Source organism: Strongylocentrotus purpuratus, unplaced genomic scaffold, assembly GCF_000002235.5.
Source record: "Strongylocentrotus purpuratus isolate Spur 01 unplaced genomic scaffold, Spur_5.0 spur5_scaffold_8, whole genome shotgun sequence".
In the NCBI taxonomy this organism is placed as follows: domain Eukaryota; kingdom Metazoa; phylum Echinodermata; class Echinoidea; order Camarodonta; family Strongylocentrotidae; genus Strongylocentrotus; species Strongylocentrotus purpuratus.
The window spans coordinates 8,904,941-8,926,424 of NW_022145614.1; the positions used below are offsets into that span (position 1 = coordinate 8,904,941).

General features: G+C 37.1%; 2 protein-coding genes across 2 annotated transcripts in view; one reads left to right on the top strand and one right to left on the bottom strand.

Moving 5' to 3' along the window:
* LOC574964 (A disintegrin and metalloproteinase with thrombospondin motifs 18) overlaps window positions 1–12,991 on the top strand; it is a 92,964-nt gene extending 79,973 nt beyond the window's left edge. Inside the window, exons 12-19 of the mRNA XM_011678605.2 lie at window positions 485–729; window positions 1,358–1,493; window positions 2,193–2,319; window positions 2,997–3,201; window positions 4,691–4,879; window positions 6,309–6,509; window positions 7,370–7,532; window positions 8,085–12,991. Coding sequence (XP_011676907.2) covers window positions 485–729; window positions 1,358–1,493; window positions 2,193–2,319; window positions 2,997–3,201; window positions 4,691–4,879; window positions 6,309–6,509; window positions 7,370–7,532; window positions 8,085–8,203 — 1,385 coding nt within the window. The 3' untranslated portion in view covers window positions 8,204–12,991. The remainder of the gene's footprint in view (window positions 1–484; window positions 730–1,357; window positions 1,494–2,192; window positions 2,320–2,996; window positions 3,202–4,690; window positions 4,880–6,308; window positions 6,510–7,369; window positions 7,533–8,084) is intronic.
* A 2,915-nt stretch (window positions 12,992–15,906) lies between these two features.
* LOC100891328 (adhesion G-protein coupled receptor G2) lies at window positions 15,907–19,250 on the bottom strand. Its single transcript, XM_030975748.1, has 4 exons — window positions 18,956–19,250; window positions 18,411–18,677; window positions 17,701–18,192; window positions 15,907–16,982 (listed from the first exon to the last, which is right to left on the bottom strand). The coding sequence occupies exons 1-4, from the start codon at window positions 19,154–19,156 to the stop codon at window positions 16,683–16,685; spliced, it is 1,260 nt and encodes a 419-aa protein (XP_030831608.1). The 5' UTR covers window positions 19,157–19,250; the 3' UTR covers window positions 15,907–16,682.
* Window positions 19,251–21,484: the final 2,234 nt, after the last annotated feature.

Consider the following 21,484-nt stretch of genomic DNA (forward strand, 5'->3'; position numbering starts at 1 on the left):
AACCTGTTTTACCTAAAATTTTGCTGATTGGACTACCATGCTCAAATTTGGAACAATGTATGTTCTTATTCAGGTATCAAAGAGTACATAATTTAGATCTATTGGAGAGCGTTTCTCAAATCACATACTCGAAGGATTTAGGGAACACAAACCCTGTTCACATCATGTATTCTGATAAATCTTTGTTTTTTCTATACAGGCATGAAAACACTTTTTGATTATAATCACGGCTAAGCACTTTAGAGAGTATAACTCTCATCAGATCCATATGTTTGTCTAGGATGTATTCTGTTAATATTGTCACTTTTGTGGCCTGAGGGTTCTTCTTGATTGTATTAAGTGGCAATTATAAATTAATTTTTTTACAAATTAGATTTCATCAGATGACAGCCAAAAGCCCAGTAGCTCATTGTTAAAAAAATTACACAACAGTCGGTGATTCGATCATGTCCATCCCCCCTTCCTTCCTCTTCTCTTGTCCTAGATTACTATGAGGTCGTGAGGATACCCCGAGGCGCCCGTCAGATCAGCGTAGCGGAACTCAGCTCTTCGGACAGCTATCTTGCCCTGAGGAACAGCAAATACATGTACTACCTGACCGGAGGATGGACGGTCGACTGGCCAGGCAACTTCAAATTTGGCGGGACGCTCTTTGAGTACAGGAGGCCCTACAAGAAGCCGGAGTATCTGGAGGCGAAGGGACCTACCACTGAGGAGCTGATTGTTGAGGTAATTGGTAATAAGGGTTCATTAAGTATTTTTTGTCTTAATTAGTTGTTTTCTTGTTTCACTGTCCATCAAACAATGGTGTTTTCACATCTGCACGAGATAGGTTGTTTATTGTTGAAATTGTTGTCAGGACGAATAACATTTTAAATTGGAATGCAATTTTACCACATAGCTGGAGATAGTGAGAGCAACTTATTTATGAATTTACCTTTGTAGATACACACATGGATATTTACATGCTATGTTTACAGGTTTATCATCTTTGAAGATTCCCTCCAATTTAAAATTGTAGTGGTAGATAAGAATTATGTAATGGTAGTAGCAAATTAAGCTTTTAGATTATGGTATTCTACCTACAACCATTGCATGACTGGAAAAAAATGTTTGAAAGGTTTAATATTGATAACTAAAACTTACTAAGCAGCACGAAAATGTGAACTTTTGAAATAATCATAAATATTTAAAATCAGAATTTAGTCATTCATGCTTCAGAAAGATGATGGAACTGTAGCATATATGAGTATTTTAGATATCTACATTTGGTTTTCATCTAGCATTCCTTGTACAATGTACTACCATTAATTTATAGATGAAATCTATTACACTTTTTTTTAACTCAATGTTACAGATTCTCTTGCAAGGGAAGAACCCCGGCGTTGAGTACGAGTACACTGTACTAGGATCGCACGCATCATCTGCCCCTCCGGTACACACGTACACGTGGAACCAAACATACACTGGCTGCTCTGCAACATGTGCTGGAGGTATTCACTATCAGTTCACAGCTTGGATTTAACTTCCTTATTGCGTCATCATGGCTAATCTGTGTTTTTGCGAAAGTTTTTGAACCAGTATACAAAGTCTATAAGATAATGATATCCTCACATTTTTTTTGCCCTTATTTCTTTACATACCTGGATAAAAGAAGGAGAAATAGAAGTCAGAATTAGACATGTATATTCAAAAATTACTTTGACAAATGTTTATTGTAGAAGGAATTCTTCTTTTTTTAAGAAATTATTTTGAGGGCCATCAGCAAATATCACAAATTTTCCACAGTGAGTTTGCATCACTGGAAATAATTGTAGTCGCTGTAACCTTTTCCATCTCACAAAATTCCTTGATTAATCAAATTATATCAGGAGACGCGATGGCTCAGTGGTAAAGCTTCCGGGTTAGAAACCAATTTGATGCCCTAATTTCCTTTGGTAAGGCATTCATCCTCATTACCAGGTTGCTACAAGTTTTCTTAGCAAAACAAACCATCAAACTATACATTGTATTTTCTAGTGAATGGAGACATGACAAAAATATACATACTGCTGATATTTGCATCATGGAGATAACATTTGAAATGTAGGATTACTAACGCCTTCCTCTAACAGCATACTGTAGATGATTTAATAATGCTAACATTCTTTTCATTTTTTTCGTCATCATCGTCATCATCCTCCTCCTCTCAGGAGTAAAGACCGAGGTACTGAGCTGCCATCGTAATTATCAAGATGAAGTTGATGAGTCATTCTGTGATGGTACCAACAGACCGGAACAACAAGTCGTTGTATGCAACAAGGACCCTTGTCCACCAAGGTATGACTACTTTAAAACCTATCAGCAAAAATAAAATTATGAACGGAACAAGTATTTTGGGGATAAAAGGTTAGGGTCTCATGTCACTAAAAAAAGCAACTGAAGGTATATCATATGTATGCGATCAGAACCTTATGCAAGTGAATGTCAGAGCTTTTTCTACAAGCAGTAAGTCCATAAATAATGGAGGATATACTTTGGAATTAAAGTTATACCGTAACAAGTATTCCCAACCTTAGACAGGTAGCCAGATCAGGACTATGAATACAGGCAGTGTTCATACATTGAATCAATTATCATTTGTTACATCGGTGCTTTTGGTTTTGAATTTTGATGTATTTGGGCCATCATTTTAAAAAACAGGGGAATTCCCAAATTAACAATATATTTGATGTGGGTTGTGGGTACCCAATTATAAGCACTAGGATGAGCTATTCAAGTCTGTACAAAGTTGTATTTGTCCTACTACAGTGAAACCTATCTATAAAGATCACCCAAGGGAGACGAGAAAAGTGATCTTGATAGGCAGGTGGTCTTTATGTACAGGTACCTTTAGTACATGTTTCAATGAGAACCATTTTCAAGGGAAACAACAAATGTGGTCTTTGTAGACAGGTTGTCTTTCTATACAGGTGGTCACTAATGCCACCAACCACTCACCTTCGTTTCATTCACAGGTGGACAGTGAGTGCCTGGAAGCCATGCAATCGTCAGTGTGGCAGCGGTCGTCAGAAACGTAAGGTCGTCTGCATTAAGGAGTTGGCAGGGGGCAGGAACAAGACGGTCAAAAGCAGCTACTGTTCTTCGCCACGGCCACAGAAATGGCAGGCCTGCAACACCCAGGACTGTCCGCCCAAGTGGGTGCCTGGCAGATGGTCAGAGGTAGGTCAATTCAAAGTTCAAAGTTCAAAGTTCAAAGTTTATTTCCACATTTTCATAATAAACAGCACTATATATATATATATATATTTATATATGAATACACATTTGAAACAAAGATTAAGAAATCAAAATCATTATATAACATTGTAACAAAGATAGCATAGAGATGATCAAAGTAAGGGGGAAAAAAATTGGTAGGATGAAAATAAGTGAATCCCAAAATCAAAAGATTTATACCATTTGAAACTACATGTATTGGTCAGTAGTTGGATTGAACAGATCAATTTCAAGATGGTTTAGAAGCTGATCAACATTGTCCTTTGCTGCTGGATAATTTAAGCAAATTTCCAACACAGATTTTACAAACAGGCATGAAATATTTTCTCAGAATGATTTAATAACCTTGTTTTTTAAAACTGCATGATTTTTTTCTTCAGTTTTCATTCAATCTTTTGCTGCATGAGTTGTGGTATCATGGCAGGAGAAATCTTGACAGTCTTTGAATAATATTTAGCTTTTTTTCATGGAAAATAATGTATATATCATAAAGTTATTGAACAATGCAATCAGATATTTTGGAAAAATAAATCTCAAAATGTTCCAAACTACATTTACTTTAAAAAATTATGGAAGATTTAAGTTATTGTTTTGAATACAGAATTCTCTTTATTTTTTATTTTTTTCAAACAGCATGGCTTGATTTATGATTTTTCTGTTGCATCTTTGAGTTTTGTTTTTTTGTGTCATGTCTGCTGCAAGCTAAGAACTCAATAAATGTTTATGAGAATACTAGCAAACTAGCATGTTACTTTATTTTGAAACTGCCTGATGTTGATATTTTTCAGCAAATTTGACTCAATGAAATAACTTTTAAATTTTTCTCTTTCTTTGTCATACCCCACTTCATCCCTGCTTATCTTTGCTTTGTGTTTATCTTTCAACTCACTTTGCATCATTTGATTTGATTGTCATTTTTTTTTCCTTCAAATTTCACATTGCTTTCATCAAATCCACCAAAAAAATATTCAAAAATCACAAATCATGAATTATGTTGCTGTGTTGCTTTACCAAATTTCAAAATATTTATCAATACCTTTCATCAATCAAACAACCAATCCCGACTCTTCATATTACACACATGGCATTATTTGTAACCCCCCCCCCCCCAACCAACAAAAAATTGCTTATGCTGAAAACATTCACTTTGCACCCACACCTTTTTCTTGTGTCAATCCAACCCAAATCCATATGCCCAAACACAATTTTGTGTGTATACCACAACCTTGTTCTCTTCTTCTCAAAACCTGTTCTTTTTGTCAATTTCAATTCTTTCTTATATCTTCATATCTTCATTCCCTCTTCCTCATTTTCAATTACCCCCCTTGTGTTTGTTCCTGTTACCCCTCTACCACTCCCTGACCACACCCCAACCAACCACCTGTTGTACCCCCACACCCCTACCTACCTACCACCCTGTTGTACCCCACAGTGTTCCCGTACCTGCGGTGATGGGTTTCAGACCCGCATGGTGTCCTGTGTCTCCCTCACTGGTAATGGGGAATATCACCGGCAAGCTTCCGATCGGTGTCGGGGCACCGTCAAGCCCCACACACGCCAGCCCTGCAACCTGATGGAGTGCCCCCTCAAAGTTCAGTGGTTTATATCGGCCTGGAGCGAGGTGCGATCATTCATACCAAAATATTATCTTATAAAATTTACTCAGTTTTTCTTTAAATCTCCTAATAATGCACATTACCTTTTATCAATTGCATTATGATTTGATCAATTACTAACAAAGCTAGAATATATGCACACCTAACAAATATATTGATTAAATTTATCTTTATCTAACATTTTATTTGGATTTTAAAACTGTGATCATGTTCAGAATGACTTAACATTGGTTGACACTTGACCTACCTGATATTTGTTTTAGAACTGGGATGAAAGATAATATTAAACGAGAAGTGATTTTTGGCAGGAAGAGTATACCAACTAGGTTCCTGCAATATATCTTTATCAGTAAGACATTTAGGAATATATACGTACCATTCAGTCTTTGACTAATGAGTATTGGAATGTCCTAAATGATATGTGTATCTTTCATAATATATATAGTACAATTTAAATTATTTAATTATTTAAAAACCTTTTATGCTGTCTCAATCCCTTCTCGCTAGAAAAGTAGAAAATATTTGTTGGCTTATTGTTAATGTCGGTGGTGGAATTATTAACTTTGCTTTTTACTTGTATTACCAAGTAGCCCCATGAAATTCATAAATACATCAAATATTAGACAGCTTGAAAATTATTTTTATTGTTGCATCCTTTCACACTCACTTTGAGAAATACTGAAATATAGTTTTCAACCTAATCCTTGTAGAGATGCTTCTATTTTCATACAAAAACATGTTTATCTATTTCTTGCTACAAGTATCCCTTTCAAAATGATTTCCCATATTTATATTATATGAGTTGCATTTTGAAGGAGTGTAGGCATAGAATTAAAAACAAAATTACGGTTTGAAAAGTTTGTCTAAATTCTTATACTTTTACTCTATTTTTTATATGGATCAAAACCCAGGAGAATTATAGTACATGTACCCTTTAATATGAAAAACATCAACTTTGGCAGTCAAGTGTTTGTTCTATTAACCCTTCGAAGCCAGGAAAGAGCTATGGTTTAAGAAAAAAGTGCTTTTACATTATATATATATATATATATATATTTATATATGTATATATGTACCGTATTTAGTATGGTCTTTAAAAGAACATTATTGAATTATAAAAATTAATTATTTGAATGTATTTAATGCTCACCTTGATTGCATTATGATTTATTTCTAATGGTATGTAACTACACCATAGATTTAATCATCAGTTCAGAGCCCGGTCTTATATAGAGTTGCGACTGATCTGAATCAATTGCAAGTCCTCCAATCGAAAGTTTACAGTCTCCTACCTCTTATGTACATAGTTGCGATTGATATCAATCACAAATAAGTTGCGATTAATCTCAACTCTTTATTAGACGGGGCGCTGTAGTATCAAACCTGATTTTTACGTTAGTTTCCCAACCCCTTTCTTTACCCACTGACAAACAGTGCTCAAGAACCTGCGGCCCTGGTAAACGTCAACGCATCATGAAATGCAGTCACCTTGACGATCAGGGACAGTACAGGGAGCTTCCGGCGGTGCGTTGCCAGCATCTCAGTCAACCTGTCCTTGCGCTGTCCAAACCCTGCAACTCTCAACCTTGTATGATAGAGGTCAGAGGTCGATGGCAACCAGGCGAATGGTCACAGGTAAGTTTTTTTTTTATACATTTGATAGAATCGTTTGATTATACAATATCTTTGAACCCTCATTGTTGTATGATAGAGGTCAGAGGTCAATGGTCACAGGTAGGTGGATTTTTTTACATTTGATAGAATCCTTCCATTATACAATGTCTTTAAACCGTCTTGTAGTAGGATGGATGTATTGTTAGAGGTTGATGACAACTGAGTGAATTGTCACAGGTAGGTCGTAGGGTGTCGCGACCTTTGATGAATGAATGAATGCAACCCAATGTGTCATTGAACATGCCTTGTAATCTTCAATGCTGTAGGATAGAGGTCAGGGTTGATGGAAACTTAAGGACTGGTCAAAAGTCAGGTCTTAGGTTGTTATGACTTTTTGATAAAATATATCCAACATGCCCTTGCTCTCTTCAAGAACTGTATCCTTCAACCTTGCAGGATCGAGGTCAGGGCTTGGTGTCGACCCAGTGACTGGTCACATATAATATCATTATCGAGTTCATTTCAGTTACCTGGTAGGTGCCAACATTTACCAGTTTGTTCACAACTAGAGATATTGTCCAACAGTAGCCACCTATGAAATGCATATGACTGTATAGAGGAGGTGTTATAGCTCAGTTGGTAGAGCAGTGGTCTCGTCATCCGGCGACCCAGGTTCAAAGCCAAGTCAATGGACTAGTGCCCTTTGGTAAGGCATTAATCCTCATTACCAGAGGAGAGAGAGGAGAGAAAACCTAAAGCCGTCGGTCCTCTGGTTGCTTACTAACAAGCATTTATGCTTTCTTAGCAGTCAGGTAAAATAACCACCACCACACACAGATTGCTGATGCTGTTTGCTTTCTTTTTTCTGTTTGATCTTACAGTGCAGCGCCACGTGTGACGGAGGTACCAAGGGAAGACAAGTCCAGTGCGTTAGTACTAATAGCGTCAACAGCAGCCCCAATACCAGACTTATATGTGACAACAGTATAAAACCGGAAGTAAATCGAAATTGCAATACAGATGCGTGTCCATCACAAAGTGCTTGTGAGTAAACATCTGTTGATTTTCAAACAGATACATTTTATTCATTCATTTATTAATTTTATCTAGTTACAGTGTATTTCAGCAAGACAATAACTATGCATTTTGTAAATACAGTCAAACCTGTTTATAGCGACCGACCGTGGGAAACACAAAAATGGTCTTTGTAGACAGGTTCTTTTAGTACATGTTTCAATGAGAAACCATTTTCAAGGGAAATAAAAAATGTGGTCTTTGTAGACTGGTGGTCACTAAAGCAGGTTTGACTTTGGCAATAACAAACATCAAAAGCTAGTCTGAGCAGACAAAATAAACATTTTTTCGTAATTTTTTTTTATTGAGGTTGGTCTATTTTAAAATCAGAATTGCATACATATATTCAAACATCCAAAAATCACACCTTTTACCCATTTAATTTAGCCTGATATCTTTATGTCTTCTCAAAAGAATCTATTCAGACACCTATCAAATCCAAAAGATAATGATTTTTATTCTGTAACCTAATTTTGATCTTGATTGGATTATGTCATATCCTTGTCTTATTCCCTTCTGCAGATCCATACGCAGCATGTAGAGATGAATACAACTGGTGTTACCTCGTACCTCAACATAATGTATGCTCGCATCGCTTTTACGGAGTCAAATGCTGCCATTCCTGCACCTACAGGGGTTGATGAGACCGGACATTAAATAGACTCGAAATCAATCTATCTGATACCTCTCGCTCTGCTCTGTCCAGTTTCAGTCTTTGATCCAAAGAGCGATGGATGGATGATATCTTCAGGCAGGCAGTTGTGGTATACGTCATATTAGCATCTAGTGGACCTTGTGTTTCCACCTTAGAGTACTCCTATCTTGATGCTGATTTAGTTTGAGAGGAGCTGATCTAGACTGTTCCTGTTGGATCCCAGTCACCCTTGTGCAGCCCTTCAAGGATATTTATTTTGTGGGGAGGGGCGGAAAGGGGGGGGGGGCGCAGGAAAGAGCTTACTCATATTGCCATGTAGTGGTCCTTTTACATCGAGACATAAGAGTACTCTCATCTTGATGCTAAATTCTGTTAAGAAGAACTTTGGAAGAACTGATCAGGACTGTTGCTATCTATTAAGTCATTCTTGCGAGGACCTTCAGGATATTATTTTGTTGAGGGAGGGGAGGGCTAGGGCTGAGAGAGCGGAGTCATATTGGTGTCTAGTGGTCCGTATTCATCCATCCAAGAGTACTCTAATCATGATGCTTGTAATGTTTCAACAAACTTTTAAAGAACTGATCTGGAAGTTGTTGTTCGAGCTCTGTCACCGTGTAAGGTTTACCATCATCTTTTTATTTTGGTGAGGATGGGGTGCTGCACCCTTTCCATAAAAAACTGGAACTTAGGGGATTCTTTGGACAAGATGTGAAACAAAAGTACTCATCTGGAATAAAAGATCATAGATTGCAGAGCATTATTTTATTAAAGAAGCAACTGTTCATTCTCATTTCCACATAGTCAGCAGCACGATATGATGTTATTTTCATGCTCAGGGCATGCATCAACATTGACTCGTTATCCACTGCCAGATTTAAAGAGGTATTCTTCCCCGAAATGTCACCATCGACCTATCCAGCTCACCTTGCCTGTTGATAATATAACAAGCCTCTCCAGCCAGCTAGCTAGCTCTTTCTGAGTGTATTTTGTTTGTTTGCTGGAATGCAGTCAGACAGAACAGCTTTCTACAGTGAACCAACTTGAGCAGTCGACAAGTGAACATACAGCTGAGGTCAACATAAACAAAGTACTTGTTCACTCAAAAAGTCTGTATTCTCTCGGACGTCTTGATGGACTTGGGGCAGGAGCATCTTCTATCAAAATGAGTGATTATTTTCAAGAAATCAGAAGTATTGGTATTCAAAGCTGCTGCTAGTTTAGTTAAGACTTTGCCTAGCTTATTTGTTGCTAGACTTTTAAACTGTTGAATGAAAAGAGAGACCAAAAATTTTCAGAAATAAGGAAGTCACAAACAACAATATTTTTTGTCTTTAGAATTTCTAACATGCAAATGTGATACCGTAAATATTTGTAAGATCCCACCCTCCGGCTGTTTAAAAATTATTGAGATTGCCCCCTTACCCAATTTGAAATGTACTTAAAATTTGTTAACTTAGGGATCAAAATCATTTGTCTTCAGATATTTACTGGTAATAACAGGAGGTCTAAAATTGTCTGAAATATTGACTGTGTTTGAAACTTTCCATCCTAAGCAAACACTCAAAAAAAGGATAAAGGAGCAAGTGTGGATTCAATTTCAAAAGTTGTAAAAAGAAAACATCCCGTAAAGAAAATGAGAAACTTCTCATGATTTATTTTTCCAGCTATTTATATAGAAAACTGATATATGCATTACATGTTATGTGCTGGCAGGGCTATCTTGTTAGCATTTCTTGATATCCATTTGAAAAGGTCATGATTAAACATTAGCACAGACTTTAACATTTTTGGATTTTACATAAAAATAATATTTGATGTTGTAACGTTACATATTATCTATAATTATGTAGCAAATTGTCAAGTAAAGTTTCAAATAAATGGTCCTACTTGTTATTTTGATTACCATGTGGTTTGTGTGAGGTGTGTGTTATGCTTGTCTTTGTGACCTTTTCTTTAATTATTTATATAAACATTGAAAGAAAATGTTCCATTGTTCCAGTATGATATTCTAAAATTATGAGGATTAGGGGGGGGGGGGGGGACTTTGTTGAGCCGATTTGGCCTTTATTCTAACTAGAAGAGTTCAATGCACTAATATTCCGGTTGGTAGTATACTTATTATTACATTTAACTTAAATCATTCAGATTTAATGATGATGTTGGTTTGGATTTCTATATAAATAATATAATTGCCATGTCTTCGAAAACTGAATGGCAGGAAGATCGTATAGTTTACGATGAACTTTGCTAATCTGGTGCTCCGTGTAGATATATGTACTTTTTGCCATAAACAGTATCATTTTGCTGCATTACATTTAGGTGATCAGGGTACATGCACTTGGAATTTTGTTGGTGTTGGCATTAATTTTTTAAATTATTTCTTCACCTATTTTTTTTTTTTTTTTTTTTTTTTTTTTGGGGGGGGGGGGGGGGGGGGTCAAACTTAGACTTTTTTTGCCTGTAAACTCTCATTTATATGCTTGATTATTGTTACAATTTATATTTGTATTTATAATTTAAATATTACCATTATAGGCATTGATGGGGATTAAATTATTAAGTTAATTCAATTAATAAATATATTTCTTTGTTTGGTTCTCGTAGCTAGACATACTTTTAAAGTATACTAGTCTAACTATCTTTAAAAAATTGGACTGTTTATTACCAAGTCCAAACTATGGGTGTACAGGCAAAAAAATAAATTCCTTTTTCATTTTTAAAGGGGGATGGGGAGCTAATGTCTCGACTCGAATATCACCTTCACTTATTGGTATTTTCAAAATTTGAAGCAGCCCTCATGTTGTTTGTCTTTGGTCTATTTTGCCATTATTTTAAAGATATTCTGTTAATGTTTTATAATTGTATTCAGGTGTCTAGTTAGGACTAAAGGAACAAGCCTCAACTGGATTTGTTTTAAAGAAATCAGAGTATATAAATGATTTACATTGCTCAGGTATTGTAGTTTTCATGTAGTTCTCTATGAAATTTGTATATTTTCAATTTAAAAATAGTTATACACTTTCAATGGGGGGGGGGGGGGCAGATTTCATGAAAGTATACAATCATGTCTGGATATTTTTCCTTAAAATCCTTAAAATGCCTACAAACATGGCAACATCAATATTTGACTTGAACCAGTTTATAGAATTAACTTCCAGATAAGAAGGTTTGCTTGTTGATATTCAGAAGGCAAAGATACAAGATATATTTTGAATTACTTAAAATTGGCTTTCCTACAAAAAGTTTACATTCATGGGTATAATTGATTTATATTTTAAAGCAAAAAGTCTTGTGTATGTTTTGATAGTTCTGGTACTCCTGTAAAGTTTCTATGCATGTTTTGTTTAAGCTATGCAATGTATAAGTAACTATTTGTTTCCCCATTCATTTTTCTTTTTGTATTTTGCTGCATAACCTGTTTTAATGTTTGACATGCTCTTGTGTGCAAGAAACCGAATGTTCTTGTGACTTTTCACCCCAAGTATGAGTGCATGTTATTCTGAATTCATGCGATTTGAAGTACTTACAAATTATGCAAGTCAATATTCTATCATGCTCTTACATAATATTTAAGTGAACATATAATAAGTAGTTAAGGTGATGGAATAGGAAGTAATGGTTAATAATTGATTGTGTTATTTATTTTTTATGCATGAATATCAGAAGGGAATCTTTAACTTTTTAATTTCAGTGACAGTTGTTGCTGTATGAAACGAAAATCGAAACCCTAATGAGAACCTTATTTATTGATGTAATAATAAATAGCAATGAATGGCTACTTTTTAAATAACACAGAACAAGAATGATCTTCAGTTATGGTGAAAAAATTGAAGCATACCATTATACTGATAATAAGTTTTTAGACGTTTGTTATTGATGCTACGAGGAAAAAACTGAATAGCCGATGTAAGTAAGAGGAAAAGAAGAAGAGTAATTTTTCTCTTATAGAACAACTTTTAAGGTATATTTATGTTTTATCATGAATCTCTTGGTGCTGTAGATTAAATATAATATTTCTATTTTGCTGTAATTTTTTTATTCTGTAGAATAATGTATAGTTCACTATTTTTATTCCTAACTTCCTTTCAGAGTAACGATTTGTGTGTTGTCTACTTCTTGTTGTACAATTGGGAAAAGTTTTGAATGTAGATGTTTTAGTTATATCATTTTATGAGCAAGATATATGGAGATGCTATATTTTTGTCCTACCCCTTTTTTCCTTATCATTTTAACCTATAATCTCTACCTTGAACAATGTTTGAAAGTTGTGTTCCATCGACCTTTGACCTTTCACCCCCTGTGCCACCTTTGTGATATATATTATATTTTCAGTCATTTTGCGATTCTCCGATATTGTTTGTCTTCATGCAATGTAAATTTTAGGGACAAGACACTGAATATCAAAACTGAAATTTCACATCTCTTTTGGGCTTGGGGCGACAAATGAAATGGCCTCTTAACTTATTCAGTATCGATTGATGCAAAGAGTGTGAGCATAAAGCAGAAACAAGCACTTCCATGCATTTGAAAAGGGAAGTTTCCCTTCTTAATTACCAGAGACCTCAAGAAAGAGAGAAATGTGATCAAATTACAAAACCCTAAGTCCATTTGAGGTGTGAGATAAATATGACCTTGTGTTCAATTGTCTCAAGTATATGTTAGGTCGTTAGTACTAATTTATTATCATGTATTATACTGATTGGCTATTGTTGATTGTGAAGAAATTTTGAGGGCGACATGGAGAATCAATAAAAAAAGAATGTTTTTAAATGTGTACAACTGTTATATTTGTTTTCTTCAAGCTGTCAATCGGTTGATTTAAAGGGTAGGCAGTGTGATTGCAAAGAAAGGTATAGCAAGTGATTGGAGACACAGAGAGAGGGGGAGAGAGAGAGAGAAAAAAAAAAGCATGAAATGAAGCAAGAAAACAAAACAGGAAAAGAGAGATTGAAAAGACGATAAATAAGTGATAGCCTGATAGGCTGATATTTATTTAAAGCTACTTTCAAACGATTAAGCAAGAAGTGAGGATAATTACTTTTTTTATACAACAAGAACAATAAACTGTATGATGATATTGAAATAACTTGCACACATTACAAATTCATGAATTAACTTGTTATGAGGAGGTAAAAAGACAGAAAAATATATTTATTTGTTATTGAACAACAGGAAATAAATCGATATAAGGTTGAATTATATCCAGGGAAGAAGTTGGGTTTCTATCTTAGAACAGAGAAGAACTGAGCAAATGCTAAAAATTGCAATTATAAACCTAACGTTCTGTATTAATTGGAGTAAGATTTAGCTTTGCTGTGCCCCAAAACAGATGTATGGACTATGCAACTTTTCAAATTCTACGGTCTTTAATTTATCAAGGACAAACCATTTGATAGATTTCCATTCCTGTAAATAACTGATCAACCGCCCGAAGGTTGTGAGCAGATCAGAAAAGTTGAAGAGTGAAAAAGGGAAAAAGTGAAGTTCTGAAAAGAACTGTTGGTATTCCTCTGTGGAGTAGTTCTGAAAAGGTTTTCTGAAGTACAGAATCCTTTCGTGAAAAAGAGTATATCTGTGTCGACGCGTTTCGAACAGTATGCCCCGTCCGGAGATTATTCCTTTTACCAAGGAGGTGAGACTCCTCCCTACTTTTACTATCAGCATTCAACCAGGGAGTCCAATTCACTGACATCTCCCTTATTCAACCATACAATACTGATCATTCTAATGGGCTACGTGCGGTCTATTTATTCTTCAGTTGACCAGTACCCCAGGGTTCACCCGGACAATCAACATTCCCAGACTCAAAGTAAATATGATAACAAGCCACAATATAGCCTTTTAACGGAGAGGTACTTCTCTGTGTGGTATCTATAGGAGAATGAAAAGGGTACTGCTCTGAAGTGAAAGGGGTCCTTAATACTTTCCCATGCGTCAAGCAAGCAGCGAGTGTCTTGTGTAAGCTCTATATTAACCCATATGCCAAGCTTTGCTCTTACCACCACCCAAATGACACCTTTCCATCGTGATCATGTAAATGATGATATGACGGAATGGATTGAACGAATAATTTGTTGAATGACTGACTAAATTAATTTTGAAAAGACGATAATATAATAGACAAATGACACTATACTCCGTATTTTGCAACAAAACGCTCCTAAAATCCACTATGATCAAGGCTCATTTATATTTGTACTTTCTAAACAAGTACAAACAAAATGCATTGATATACAGTCAAGTATATGAGTTGACTTATAAAAATACAGATCAATATAGTCACTTCTTGCTATGTCGTATGATATTCCTGATGATACGTTGTATTTTGATACCGAAATCAAATCAATCTATCAACACTTCAGAGTCTAATTTGATCGCTTTAAAAAATTGCTGGTATGTTTTTGCAGATATACAATGCATCGATAACCATATAATTATCACATTTCAATGTATACTACATTATGTGGCATATATATGGCAAGTATACATATATAGAGCCTTTCATACAATTCTTTATGTGTAGAACTCCAAGATTTTATAGAGTTCTATGCATGTATGCATCAAGTTCTTTCCACAATACCATCGATGGAATATAGGCCTAGGTAAATTTAGAGAATGATGTCAATCTTGGATGATTGTGTCGTCTCAAATTGTATAAAATTAGGGAAAGTTTTACGAAAATGGTAAATTACCAATAAGCGGATAAAACTTGAGCAATGTAAAGAAGATGAAATCATAACAATTTTCTCAGGAACAATAGTTATCACAAATTCACAATGTACATACAAAATGAAGCAAAACTGTTTGTTACATAAAAAAGTGATTCCATATAGGTTTTCACTTAAAAGAGCAGAACCACGCTTGCAGTGAAAACTCACATGTGGAGGCGAAATGGCTCAGTGGTAGAACAGTGGTCTCGTAAACGGGAGATACCGGGTTCGAAATCAAGTCGAGGCTCTAGTGCTCTTTGGTAAGGTATTAATCCTCAATACCACGTCCCTCTGAGAGGACTTAAAGCCGTTATTCTCCTGGTTGCTTACTTACAAACATACACATGCTTTCTTAGCAGACAGTTAAACAAACAAACTCACGCGGGAATAAAAGCCCTAATTATTATCATTTCAGGGTAGGTAAAATAATCTGGGTAGGAAACTGATCTGAGCCTAGAAATTGTATTAATGAATTAATATATGAATATATGAATTAATAAAGAACACAATAATGTTATCCAAAAATTCGATCAAGGCGCGACAATAATGAATATTGCATGTTACATTTGAATTAAATAGCTCAACAGATAATCTAATTCGTATCCGGACACCTACCCCCTGGACATCCACCCCCGGATTACCAACCCCAGTAAACTACCCCTGGGACAACTACCCCCGGACAACAACCCCCAGACAACTACCCCGAGGACAACTACCCCCATACAACTACCCCTTAAGACAACTACCCCCTAGGAAATTTGTCCGGAGGGAGGTGTCCTAGAGAATGGTTGTTGTAGGGGGTAGTTGTCTGGGGGTAGTTGTCCGGGGGTAGTTGTCCGGGGGTAGTCGTCCTAGAGGGTGGTTGCGTTAGGGGGTAGTTGTCCTAGGGGGTAGTTGACTGGGGTGGTTGTCCAGGAGGTAGGTGTCCGATATAGAACCGACTCTGTGTTCAAAGATAATAACTTTGTCCATACTTTAGTTTGACTGAGTACAGGAGGTAAATTTTATTGAGAAATATACAGAAAAAAAAAGAAAAATAAGCTAACAACCAGACGAACGTGATTGTGATGCACATACCACTCCATTCATATACAATTCATAAGAAAGTAAGGAAAAATGGTATGTACTTAGTTATACAGGATGCATCAACTATATACAGGAATGCATCCATTAACTATACAGACTGCATTTATTTTTGTAATGATCCTTCCCAAAATCTTGATGACGTGTTCATACACATTAAAGTGGCACGTTATGGTTGAACCTATTCCAAATGGCAAATGTTGGTTCACTTTACTCAAAATCAGCTGTTTAAAAACTGGATCCTGATTGTTTCTTCTACAGATAGTTTCTTCGAAGTGGCTTATAATATACATCTATGTATTGGTATCAATGATACAGCAAATCTTTTTCAAAACCTAAAGCACAACATCTTGCTATAATTTTGTTCTTCTTCAAAGTCTCACCAGTTGTCCGCATATGCCTCATCTTTCTAATGCTTAGTCATTATATCGATAGATAAATGTATTTTCAGTCATCAAGGAACGTTGACAAGGACCGTTGGCCCTTTACACCAAAGCGACACATTCCATTTAATAGTATAGTACATACGTATAGGATACAAACACCAGGAAAAGTAGCCTTGATCATAATTATAAGGCCAACATCATCTCTAAACTTTCCGGGAGGAAAATTGACAATGCCAAACTAACTATTCTAATATAAGGGTTGTAAGTCTAAATCACTGAGAAACTATTAGACTTTTGTAGCTGACGAGGCTGAACTCGACGCTGCTAGTTTTTGCCTCTCCCTGTCTCTCGTCCGACTGGTTCCCGTAGATTTGGTTCCTGTGTTACTCGTACTTCTCCCTTCTGACTTGGATTCACGGATTCTCTTTCGCCAGAGACCCCTCACCCGATGGTTAGCGCCGAAGAAGACGAAGACGAAGATACCTTGCAGAGAGCTGGTGATGATGAAGATTGTCCAAACAGCAGCAGCCTGGGCAAACGCAGCGATGAAACCAAAGGACCATCCAAAACCAAGTAGGCAAGATATCTGAACGGTTTAAGAAGGAGTGGTAATGAGACGGTTAAATAAGAGAGGAGAGAGACTCACGACAAGATAAAATCCGAACCAAATACGTTTTTGTTTGAGATTACAGACAAATTACATGACTTACAGGAGTATAGGAGACGGCAGCAAGAGAAATAGCATATATATCGGAAGAAGGGTTCTAGGACACCTTCCCCCTGGACATCAACCCCCGGATAACCAGCCCCAGTCAACTACCCCCTAGGACAACTACCCTTAGGGCAACCAGCCTCTAGGAAGACTACCACCCGGGACAACTACCCCCGGACAACTACCCCCAGACAACCATCCCTTTGGACAACTACCCCTTAGGACGACTATCCTAGGGGGTAGTTGTCTGGGGGTAGTTGTCCTACAGGGTAGTTGTCCTAGGGGGTAGTTGTCCGGGGGTAGTTGTCCTGCGGGGTAGTTGCCCTAGAGGGTGGTTGCCCTAGGGGGTAGTTGTCCTAGGGGGTAGTTGACTTGGGTGGATGTCCAGGGGGAAGGTGTCCGGATACGTGGAAGAAGCATTCTTTCTTTGCACTGTTATAAATGTTAAGGATGAAAGTGTTTTTGTTTCTCCAAAGTTTTACGTAAATTTAGCTGCATAAAATAAAGTTCATACTCATTGGTGATAGGTGTTCATGTATATTTATTTAAGCAACGTGTTAATACATAATACTGGATCGTAGACTCTACTCACCTTAAAGTGGACTACCAGTTCGTGGAAGAGCTCCTTCCGTCGCTCATGAGCACCTTCGTGGAGAACACTGGCACCACGCTTGCTCTTGTGAACACCGTAGGCAGTTAACGAAAAGAGAACGATGCTGACGAGAAAACTGACGGCGACAGGTACCAAGAAAACCAGCACGATAGCCCTGGCTTGGTAGATCCAACACGATGTCCCGATCTTGCCGTAGCGAAACATCGAAGGGTTCTGAACTTGTACAATCAGACAGGGGACGACGATGACGAGAGGAAGACACCAGCCGATGATGAGGTAGGCGATCAGACGTCTCGTCTCCCCATGTCTCTTTGGTAGGAAAGATGAGGATGCGAAGTGACGAACAAGGTCCCACGCCAAGATGTTCGTCCATGTGAAGACAGCGAGGAGGAAATAATGAGTGATGGTAGCTGCTATCGTACACACGGTTGGCAAAGATATCATGTTAGGAGCGATGAACTGGAGCATCACCTTTGGAAAATAATGTATAACAAATTATTGCAAAGTTGTACGTCAACGCTCGGTTTTGGACGAACAACTTTCTGCATAAATGGAAGTGGCGCTAAACTAGAACTACACAGGGAACGTGGGAAATTCTTGGGGTTTGGTGGGATCTTGCTTTGAGGGTCAGGTACTATTAAACAAATCTGGAATGTTAAGGCGATATAGGACACCTATCATGCACTGACCTGCGCAACAAGAAGAGCCGAAACAAAGCTCATGATGGATAGGCCTTGGAGGTTCCTTAGAGGCTTGAAGATACAGTACGTGAGCAACGTCGCCAAGAGACAGATGGAGGACAGTCCAACGAGTATGAGGTTCAGTATATTCTGCCCTTTGGAGTACTGAAACATGCTGACAGGTTCTGGAGGATCGGGTCCAGTCCAGCAGAGACGGACAGAGCCATTCAGGTAACGAACGTAGCTCTCTGGAGGGAATGGGATGTCCTGGTATATCTAAGAGTGACAAGATATTTGAATGTACATGTATGACGAAAATACAGCGTAATGTAAATTGTTTTTATCAAGGTGATACATTGTTGAAGGTGATTAACTTACAAGATCAACAGTTTTTTTTCTCAATATTTCGCGAGGGTTACAATCCATTGACGTTTAATATCATATTTAATTTGAGTTCTATATGACACTGGTTTATCATGCAAAAGTTTTTAAGTATGATATCGATAGTTTGTCATCAATAGTGAAATTTAAAACAAAAAGTTTTATTAACCTACCAAGTATGTAACATTATTCCGCTCGTTTTCGGTAATGAGAGAGCTTCCAACAACGATGAAGGCGCAAGTGTTGATGTCAACGATCTGTCCTAGAAGCGAGAAGGACTGTTCTATGGAGAATTTCCACTCCCTTGAAAGACGTCTGTAATAAGTGTTATTTTCCCAGTGCAATGGCGTCACAAAGGTGGTGTGATTATACATGATGTACGTTGTTCCATTGATGAGCACAGTTCAAACAAGTCGAGATCGTCGGTTATTCGAGTCAGATTTGCATTGTTGCCAGTGGATAATTCATATTCAATGTCACACACTTCATAAATGATGATGTTGTTGTCCCGGCAACAGTTGCCCAAACTCTCTCCCAGTTTGCTTTTGATGAAGCCTTCCAGTTGGGTCTTTTGCGGTACGATGTTTGCTGGAAACACCATGAAGCTTACTTTACTTCCGTCATATTCCTCTTCCTTCAGTTCATAGATAGTGGTATTGGGATAGTTGTTGTACGCCCGAATCTTCAGGATTTCGAAACCATCGAAGCACTGCAGAGATCCGTTGGTGATGACACCCAAGATGATGTTTCTGTTCCTGCAATCAGGCCAGGAGCCGACCTCTGGAACGCATTCAGTACCAGACAACTGAAGACCATTCATGCATTGCAGCTGAGGGTAGAAATAGGTAATTTCGAAGGCTGGCTGGTTATAAGGAATATTGATCGGAATACTTAGGCCATTAGAATTAAATTCACAGTTGCTAATAAGACTGGAACTGTTAGCAACAAAGACTCCGTTGCATTCTGCACAATCAATGTTCTTGTAGATACTACCGTTGATTATCACTCTCTCCGTTTCGTTCAAGCACGACGCGCCTGCTCCTGTTTGTGAATCACAGTGCGATATGATGGCACTGTCATGGACACACCAGCGGATAGGTGGAGGGAAACTTCCATTGACTAAAAATGGCCGTTGTCCACAAAGATTGCTCTCAGTTTGCCTGTTGTCCAAACAAGGTGTGAAAATGATGTAAGGGGTGAGTTCCGATGAGTTCACGCTGTGGCAAAGAGCGCAATACCTGTTGCGGTAGAAGATCTCCTGGGAGTCAAAGAAGACAGTGTCATTCACCAGCGGGTGCTCACATCTCTGTACCAAGTCAGGGTCTGTCCTAGCTGAAGATGGACATCTGCTCACCACAAGTACGTCACGGATGCAAGCCGTTTTCCATTCAATACCGATCGTGAACGAGGTACAACTCCAGTATTGCCTATCTGGGAAGAATTTCGCCTCCAGTGTTCGCAAAGACGCGTTCTCACTCCTATGACCATAGCAACAGTCATCAAAATGATTGCAGTCGGAATCACAATTGCAGTAAAATCTAGGAGAAAAGGTTGAATTCGTCGGGCATCGTTCGATTGAAAAAGAGAATGAAAAGCAAGTGTCAGCATCTGCAAAGTGAAAAGAAATGTACAAATTATCACTCATAAGCAATAAAAACCTTTGTATGCGTGAAAGGCAAAAAAACAAAACAAAAAACATTGACACAAATGTTGATGATGTTGAAAAGAGGTTTAACAAACAAAAACAAAAGTGAAGAAAAAAGATTTATAACTTTGAGCTTGAATTGCCTTTATGGTCTATCTCTGGAACTGAATTAAACTACCTGAAATGAGCCAGTTTACCAGCGGAAAGAACGACACCTAAGTCACGACACTGTTACCTCGTATTGTTAGTGCGAGGTGGGATAGGGAGGGGTGGGGGGGGGGGGGGGAGTCTCATCTCTGTTATTATATTTTATAGTATATATACTGTATATTATGACTTTATAGGAATATAATTATTGGAATGAAACAGAACAAACGATGAAGCCGTACTTCACGTGTATTGCACGAGCTTTCGGCTTTGATCGCATTTCTCCAGGTTCTCGAGGAAAAAAATAATCGCGCAAACATAATAGCGAGCATAATATATATATAAATCTAAATATAATACCACCGTTATGCATTAAATTATTCAGGTCGTTGTTAGTTTATAATGTTCACACAATCATGTATTGTATTGTATTTATTAAACATCATTGATGTACATCAATATTCTGTTTATAGACATAGTTATAATCACTTTACAATGTAATGCAACAATCGATATATAAAACATAATATAAAACATTTACAACACCTTTCTAAATAAACAATAAGTCATGCAATACGAAATATGTAAATGAGAACTAAAACAAAAGCATAAGATTGTACACGACTACTTTGTTATAACATATAGTATCTAAAAATTACCCCTCATTGCAATTATGTTTTTGGTGAACAAAGAAAAACTATCTATTACAACTTCATTATCTAATCTCATTATAAATATGAATTTTTCTTGACTATCCAAATTACAAACATTTTCTTCCAGATTACTAATTGTTTCTATAAAATCTACTCGTAAATCTTTATACTTGTCACATTTCATAATTATATGGAATTCATCTCCTACAAGATTCATATTACAGTCTTCACAGAATCGTAGATTCGGGGGAGTTTTT